Raw genomic sequence first — 9,383 nt, 5'->3', positions numbered from 1 at the left:
CATGTACCCTTTCGGTTCCAGGTAAAACCCTATCGACCAAGGCCAGTTAAATTGTTGATGAAACTCTTGAATTCAAATGAAAAGACAGGCCTGTAGCGGCACTGAATGCAAGCCTTGTTCGTCTTATTATCGGGTTAATTAAAGCTAGGATCTGACAATGTCACCCGGTTGTAGAAAAACGGATTTAAATGCAATGTCTCCCGGGACTGCGTGTCAAGGGCTGCTTTTCACTGAGCCCGTGCGCCTGGATGGGGTTACGATCAGAATTGACAAGAAGCAATTATTGAATTTTAGATGTTCAAAAAATAAATGAATGGTTGGAATTATTCATAAAACATCTGTAAAACATGATAAACTTAGTTAAAAGGCATCTGAGGCAACTCTAACCACATCTTTGTAGGGGAGAGGGATAAAACGGCCAGATCCTGAGACATTTCTAAGGAGTTCATTAAAATGTACACATTGAAATGCAGAGGGGTGCTATTTGGGCTTGAGGTCAAGTGACGAACGGATTATATACTTCCTCATAATAATATTAATTAAACAATTTGCATGCTAATAAGGTAACAATTATCACGGCTTCTGTTGAGAGATTCGGGTTATTACAACACGCCAATCCGGGTGCCAAGGGTCAGGGAGTGAGTGGGGAGCGAAATTTCACTCAGATTAACATTACGACAGCACCAGACATGGGATAAATAAAGTCGAATTCATTTTCTCTGTAGCCTAAAGAGCAGAGAGACATAACTACCAGACCTACTTAGACAGGATTGATTCGCTTTATTCACAACACATTTCTGTACATAAGCGAGTGGGGAAACATGAACTAGTACCATGAAGGTCTCCGGACAAATAGCATAATGTAACAAAAATGAATGGTTCGGAGCTTCCCCGCAGTAGACTATGGTCATACATTTTTGTTAACCTTTTACACAATCATAAATGTCCTCAGTTTTCACCGGAGATGAGTCTATTTTGAACTGCGAGAATAAATCATCTCTAGGCATATAAAGGTAAATATAATACAATTATTGAATATATATATGTATAGAGTGAGAGAGAGAGAGATAGATATCAGATGACACACTGGTGCTGCACATCTAGCTACAATGTTTTATTTGTTTGCCTCATTAAGACAGCATTTACCTGCTTACATGGTTTTAAAACTAGCCTACCAAAAAAACTATAACAATAACTACAAAACCGTATAGACAAGAAGCTACTTTGTAAACCTGGGAAAAATTCTCACACATTTCTAAATTAAGTCTCATTAATTACAGTATAAGTGCTAGGGAATAAGGGTTCACATTTCTTCCTAACATCGTTCCTCTTATTAGCAGAAGATTAATTAGTGTGTGATGTAATTAATAACTTAACATCTGCCTTTTTTTCAATCAGCCTATCGACAGCAGGCTGAGGAGTCGATCGCCCCCTTTCATCAACATCCCGTTATATTGCACGCGAATTGGTTGTAGTCTCGAATAAAATTTGACCGCGTTGGATGATACATGTCTTTGTGTAAAATTAGGGTATTTGTAACTCGGCATCGATTAGTAGAGAGAGTAAACATTTAAAACGCCACAACATGTTGACCAAAAACTGTGACTAGCCTCCGTAATTTTCGATGTGGAAGCGAGCGTTCGAAATTAGTCCATCTCTTTCACCTTTTACTGGGATACAATCTGATCACTCTCTCTTGGTGGTCCCCCGTGTAGTTGTGATGTAGTTCTTATCAAAGCCCCCTGTCTTGTTGTGACAGCTCTGATATTGTTTATTGAGGTGGATGTCAGGTTTAATTAGCAATCGATATGGAAAGCGTTTGCAGACCGCGCCTCTGACGTCATACTCGATTACCGTTTCTCATTGGTCTCAAATTCCCAAAGCCTAGGCTAATTATTGGAAGGTTCATGTTGATAAAGTACAGCTCATCCTTCCCTCCACATCATGTCCCCTCCTCGCTGGCCACACTCACTGCATGCTTTTTAAATTCACAACACCAGCCTCCAGACGTCGTTTCCTTTTGCCTAGGAGATGATGGACAGCAGGATACTGGATCCACCTCATGCCCAGTTCGGAGGCTCTCTCGGCGGGATGGTGGGCTTTCCGTACCATCTAAGCCACCATCATGTTTACGAATTAGCCGGTCATCAACTTCAATCTGCGGCCGCAGTTCCTTTTTCAATAGACGGATTACTTAATGGTTCCTGCACAGCTTCAGTGGTTAATTCGAACCCCCTCTTGTCTGGCTGTGGTATGAATGGAGATAACCAGCAGTACAAGCTGACAGGTAAGCAAAACGAAATACAATACAAATCAAAAGGTTGGCTGTAGATCAAAGGACTAAACAAAGAACTGAAAGTGTCTGTATATCCTGTATTTCCTCTCCATAAAGCGTTAAAGAGGGAACCCAAATCCTAAGAAACAAAGAAGCAGTCTTCTGCTTTCAAATTGAGGCTTTATGCAATTCATTTCAGTGGAGAGCAGCATACGAGCTCAGCTCCAAACGTGAAAACCCCTTGTGTTGTGACAGGGTGGGAAAAAAAATCACAATTTCTCGATTGTTAGTAGAATGTTTTACTGTTATCATTGTTATCATTATCAGGATCAATATTGTGTGATTAATAGGCTATAATTACTACTATTTTCTTACCATCGAAAACGGACATAATAGCCTAATTTATTAGACGATATTTGATTAATTTCTTTATAAAGGACCACAGAAAGAACGTATCCTTGCAAAAATCATTCAGGCTACTTTTGCGACTCTCTTGTTTTGTATTCTCATGCTAGATTCGTGTGACCCAGACAAGGATAGCCCCGGTTGTAAGAGACGACGAACTCGCACAAATTTCACTGGCTGGCAACTGGAAGAATTAGAAAAGGCTTTTAATGAGAGTCACTATCCCGACGTGTTCATGAGGGAAGCACTGGCTCTGAGATTGGACTTGATAGAATCGAGGGTACAGGTAAATATCAACCATATCCACTTTTTGGCATTCACTGTTGTTGGTTTGTTATGATGTGTAGCTTAATGTTTCTTAAACACTGATAGGCTGTTTGAACAAAGGAAAGGAGGCCTATTTATTCCCCATGTCTCTTACACAAATATATTACAATGGTCTATTTTAGATATATAGTTGTCCTGTAATTCCTGTCTCTTTGTTGTTTTGTACTGTGACCAACAACTCCACAGGGAGCTCGTGTAATATAGGCACATAGAGGCCTATTCTAGTATGTTCAGTACGATGCCTCAATATATATATATATACATACAGTACGATGGTTCTAAACTGCAAATGACAGCAAATCCTTTTCACAATTTTAAAAAGGAAAACATTATCAAACGTGAATATGTATTTAAATAACACATTATACGATATATTTATAGAGAGATAGTCTTCGAAATCAAGGGTGATACGAGTAGCAAACCGAGTATAAAGAGGACCTCTGGTTCAAGGAGAAATACTTTAAATATAGCTAAGCCAGGGAATGGTCAGTTCATTTGCTGTACTTGATATTAATATAAATTGTGTAGATTCAGTCGACAAGGCTATATTATTTGCACTCAGACATACTCGAAATTAATATATCTACGTATGTACATTCAGTCTTTCCTATATAAACCTACAAAACACCCAAGGATACACAAACATTTATGAACTCCTATATTTTTACAAAGGACACACCTTTCCCCCATCTCTCCTCATCAGTCAAATGTCCATGCACGTGGACTTATTATTGTGATCATTTGCACTTCTGATGTCAAACGCTCATATGTATATTGTGTTATGCACAGAGAAAATTAAAAAAAAAATGCTAAAGTGACATGACAAATATAGGAATAAACCAGCGTTTATTTTTTGTCTTTTTTGCCCTAGCACTACACAGCTGAAATAATCAACTAATCATCAAGCTTTGATCATTTGAATCAGCTGTGTAGTGCTAGGGCAAAAACCACAACGTGGACCCCTTGAGGTCCCGAGGACCGAGTTTGAGAAACGCTGGTTTAGTCCTATATTTGTCATGTTACTTTAGCAATTTTTAGGCAGTTAAGTGTTGGTGGAATTTAGAATATTTGTAACTATATTAAACCATTTATTATTATGCATTTGATTGGGACACAAGGGCCCATCATAAGCGAGATATATGTTTTCGTGGAGCATTTTCCAGATCAGACAGACAGCATTTAACTTTTAATTTAATAACGAAGAAGGCATAAACACACGGAATAATTGCAGGCCTAGTTGAATTGGAAAATAAATATTGTTATTTTTGTCATCGCATCTGATAATAAATAATTGTAGGCCTACAAGCAAGGGGCATTGCTCTTTGGTACAAAACATTATTCCAATGGTTCACACAAATATTAGCCTAAATTATTATTAGGCCTATGTATTTTTTTAAGAGAGTGGACATCTTCTTTTTGAACATGCGTAACATGATTTGTTTCTCTAATATGCAGGTATGGTTCCAAAATCGTAGAGCGAAGTGGAGGAAAAAAGAAAACACAAAGAAGGGTCCAGGGCGACCAGCTCACAACTCCCACCCAACAACATGCAGTGGAGAGCCCATGGACGCGGAGGAGATCGCCAGGCGAGAGCTGGAGAGGATGGAGAAGAAGAAGAGGAAGCAGGAGCGAAGACTGTTGAGGTCCCAGAATAAACTTTTGTCAGGGGACCTATTTCACACCCCAGGATCTGACAGTGACAGTGGAGTGTCACAAGTGACAGACAGTGAACAAAATCCACATTGTGACTCTGTAGGCCGAAACCAAACCCAATCGAGCTGTGACCAAACACCACAAACCCTCCAGAACCAAAGACACTTGAACCAAGATGCTGGTGGATCCGAGCTGGACTCGTCCGACAGCAGTCAACAGTCAAGTATGTGCGCCAATATCAGAGTCTCTAACCTTCAGAAACTGAACCCATTCAGCGTAGAAAGCCTTCTATCCGACTCCAGACCAAGGCGCAAACCGAACATAGATGGATTTTCTGCCTTACCCTCCTCGCGGCCTTTGATAGGGAAAGGACATTTCTTACTCTATCCTATCACCCAGCCGCTTGGATTCCTTGTTCCTCAGACTGCTTTGAAGACAACACCATCAGACTCAGATGCTGACAACTCCACACAAAGAACCCCAGTGAATGACAGCAGCTTATCTGCCAATACTGGACATAAAAACCACAAGGAGTCCAACAATCTCAACGACGCGAAAGCAATCAAAGTACAGGTCAACTTTACCGCGAAAAATACTAGTTCCCCACAGACCAGCCCAGGCCATGTTACCTTTTCCAGTAGAAACTGTAGTCAGTCTTCAGCCAGTTGTAGTGCAACATATTTCCAAGATGATGATGATTCAAAGTATCTTCCATTAGACAAAAAAGAGCAGTCTGTAAAAGACTACCCAGAGAGTTCCGAGTCTGTGACAACCAACTGTCCACCAGAGACAAAGACAGAGACTCAAGATGTCGATATGGAATAATAGACCTATAGGTGAGAAACAATATTGATAGCGTCAACAACACCTTTCATTTGCCCAAAGCTCAATCACGTCTTAGAATATAAATTCTCATTTTACAGATGACATATATAGCCTATTTTCTGATGATGATGGGTTATAACTGCGTGTGTGTTTGTTGCGTGCGTGCGTGTATATGTGCACGTGTGGTGGTGGTGGTAGTAGTACAAGCCCCCCTGTGTAACGAACTGTAAAAATACATAAAAACCACAAAAATCCTCAAAGGCTGTAAAAAGTATTATAATATTTATATATGTAAGGTTTTCATAAATAAATCGATTGTATACAATACATCCAAACCGTGTGAGACCTTAAATAGCCCGTATAGTGGGTATAGGTAGCGCTTTCTGCTAAAATCTGATGTTGTATTTTGTGTATTGCTTTAACAAATTTATTCATCTATAAGCCTCACTGAAATGAGGTTACGAGCCGGAGGCAAAAGGACCCGCTCGACTCCTGCAGAGTTTTGATATGAAAGTAATTATTTTCCCGGTGGCTACTGCAGGGATTCAGTTTATTTTAGCCCAAAGGGTTATTATACATTACCGATTTCTAGTGATATGAAATCACATAAACTTCCAAGAATAATAGAATTAGCATGAAAGGCTGGGGTGTCAAATTGAAATACGAAAATAATAGCCCCGGCAGCTGGGAGTGTGTTTGTGCATATTGGATAGGAGATGGGAATTCGTGGGGCGGAATTTTCATGAGCTTTTCACTTTGTCAGGGCCCTTGTAGCCGGCTATATTAAGATAGATGTTCGATGATATCCCTCATTGTTCTGTCGCTTACATTGATGTTTCTGTGTTATCAGCCTATTGATCATGCGTCGGCTGTAATAGGACTGGCGAAGCAAACGTGCCTATTTACAATAGCAGAACACATTTGTTCTAATAGGGTTGGCGGTCCCCAGGGATGCTGTGCAGGCGCGGGGACATCTGCGCCATGGCAATATTAGCAATGTTGACCAGATTTAAAATCGAGGTAAGAAAGGAAAGACCATTCACATCGCATACAGCTTGTTTTACAAGATAGGGCCTATAGGTATAACGCACGTGAAAATGCCCTCAATAACACGAACATCTAAATCCTAAAAATGGAAAACATCCATTTCAGTGTGTCCTTAAATACCCAGAGTTCCTGCTACTCTTTTAGGGTCTTGATTTGCAAATAAATGTAAAAATAATCAGAGGGGCAGCTTTACATCTGAGCCGGCGCAAATGAATTTCTGAGCCTGTGTCCCTTTCATAATATTTACATAATTTTCACCCGATGACTGCTGTTTGCTCAGAGGAAGCAATGACTTATTGGGTGTGGGTGAAGGGGGGCTTTTGGTATAAGAGACAGGCAAAAGTGTATAGGGAAAGGGAAAATTTAATCTCAACAGAGAGTATATAGGCCTATGGCAGAGACAGAAAGTCAATAAGCTAATGAATAACTTATTATTTGATGAAAACAGATCCAAATGGCCCTTGGAAGTCCTCAACCCAACAAAGATAATACTTTTAACTTTTATTAAATATATATTCCTATACCCGACATTATATTTAAAGACATTATCTTCTTATTCAGCCAGCCGCAGCCTGTCCAGCTCCCCCAATTATTGAGCTTTATTTCTGTCAATGAGTTGTCATTTCGGATAGGCCATTTGGAAATTAGAGTTCTCTGGATGTGTCCTTCAATACATATATGTTTTGTGTGTGTGTCTTATTTGGAGCGTATGTTGTATGGTAGGGGGTGTTCATGTTTAATTCATTATCATACGGAACAGGAGTATCGTGGCTGCACACTGGTGGCCTTAAGGTGAAATTAGCGATTTGCTTAAGTAGTTAAGCTTTTTTTTGCCTGAGAGCTGCACGATGTATGATTCAAGACAAACTATCAATCGATATGGCCCAGGCAGCCTCCAGGAAATGTGTCCTCCATGAATCATACTTTATGAATTCAATTTCTACCCGGAGAAATTTTCAATTTGAACGCCGGATCATTATGGGAGAGTGTAAATTGTTTTTGCTCTATTATGCATCGGACGCCATCATTTTTCTTTCTAATTACGGAGGTGTCAGGTCGGGCTGTCATGCAGGCGCTGATTTTCAATTTAACTGATCATCATGCATTCATTTTCCCATTTGATAAATCTGCTATCTCGACGCCTCTCCATGCCTGGAATGCTAAAAGAGAGACACAGACTGGCAAAGTAATAGAGGCGTATATGCAGCAATAAGTGCAGATCAGGCAGCTAATTTAGCACCTCCTGATATTTCATTTCCATTTTTCATTTTCAACTCTCAAAGGAGGGAAAAGCAGCCCAAAGGCAGAACTCTCGTTCGCATTCAGCACCAGAGAGGGAAAAAAGACTACGAAAAAGCTTGTTTTCAACGACACATCCAAATTGGGATATCAAGCTTAATTAATGCTAATTGAGTTTCTCAATACGTGTTATTTTTATTTAATAGAAACAAATTTGCGCAATTAATTATGAGCGTGATATCAAGAACCTCATTTGCAACATTCTCCTTTCCCTCCCTCGCAGCTTTGAGTAAATTAACTTATTTTGTCATTTGCCATTTTTTTGCAAATTAAGGGGGTGAAGCAGGAATTATGCCATTGACATTATTTAAGAATGAAAGAGGCACACTGTTTATATTTTTACAACATGCAATGTCCATAGCACACACCAATGCCGAACGTAACAACATAATTATACAGATATGCCTACGAATAAATGACTTGTCCATTTACGTTGTTTTTCTTCAGCATTGCATGGGCCTATTGGTGTTAGAAATGAGTGAGTGTAACATCAATTTCTATTCATGAAGCAATTTATTAATTGTTGTCTCATCGTTTAATTTGTCACAGTCATAACTATTTGAAGCTGGCTAGTACACATTATTATAGAAATGAACACAACGAAAATGGTGTTTAGTGACCTGCTAATTCATTGGTTTTGTAGATTATACGAATGTTATTAAGCACTTTTCCTTATACATTTTCCAAGATCATGTTTCCTAACAAGCCGTATAATACTTTTGAAGATTCTTTGAGTTTCTAAGCGGTTATTCACGTATTGTTGCCATAGGTTTTCTACAAACTTGTCACTAATAGTATCTGCTTAGCAGGGCTTTGTTTCAGTAGCTCGAAATGAGCATGAATGTAGAAGGACTGTGCCAAATCAATTCAAGATTAGAATGATCAGTCATACACGACAGACATCAAATTACCAATTAGTTTAGCTATTCGATCTATAGATAGTCCTACAACATAGTTTAGTATATGCGTATATGACTTGCAGATGTGAGCCTATATTTTCTATAATAATCAAACATTGCAAATGTACACCAATAATATTAGGCTCCAACAACCCATAGACAAAACATGGCAAATAATTTCATTTCCACGTGACTCAAAATCAATTTAGGCATTGACCGTAAAACAATGCACATGCCTATGATAATCCTATCCCACGTTTGCTTGGCCGAGATAAGAGCGATTAAGTCTGTCGGTCCATTAATAAGCATGCGATGTAATAAAATCCTAAAAAAGCATGGCGGAGTTGCTCCAGGATAGGAGCCAAATGTCAAGTAGCATTTTAAGCGATTGTGTTAAAGATCCAAGTGCCAGTGTTTCTCTTTGGGTATCACTGGGACAGAAGGAAGTCCCCTTCATTCTCTCATTCAGCCTCACTGAATTAGCTAAACTACGTTGGTCGCCTAAACTAAAATGACTTCAATTTGACATAAAGTCATTGGCTGCATTGTTGAGATTAGTCGATCATAGTCGATCATGAACAATGCACTACTAGCCCATAGCACAAACTACAACATGTCTTATAGAGCATCCAGTACAATCAAAGCGTGACAAG

The 9,383-nt window shown here is 39.3% G+C and overlaps 1 protein-coding gene across 1 annotated transcript; it reads left to right on the top strand.

Annotated features, from left to right (window-relative positions):
- The first annotated feature begins 1,131 nt into the window (after nt 1-1,131).
- Nucleotides 1,132-5,692, top strand: uncx (UNC homeobox). The gene is made up of 3 exons (XM_052490924.1): nt 1,132-2,287; nt 2,791-2,966; nt 4,463-5,692. Exons 1-3 carry the CDS (start codon nt 2,032-2,034, stop codon nt 5,483-5,485), a joined length of 1,455 nt encoding a protein of 484 aa, XP_052346884.1. The 5' UTR covers nt 1,132-2,031; the 3' UTR covers nt 5,486-5,692.
- The last annotated feature ends 3,691 nt before the right edge of the window (nt 5,693-9,383 follow it).

The sequence above is a fragment of the Oncorhynchus keta genome, chromosome 32 (genome assembly GCF_023373465.1).
Source record: "Oncorhynchus keta strain PuntledgeMale-10-30-2019 chromosome 32, Oket_V2, whole genome shotgun sequence".
In the NCBI taxonomy this organism is placed as follows: Eukaryota; Metazoa; Chordata; class Actinopteri; order Salmoniformes; family Salmonidae; genus Oncorhynchus; species Oncorhynchus keta.
Note: the sequence above shows the minus strand (reverse complement) of the source record. Positions and strands in the feature narration are given on the sequence as shown.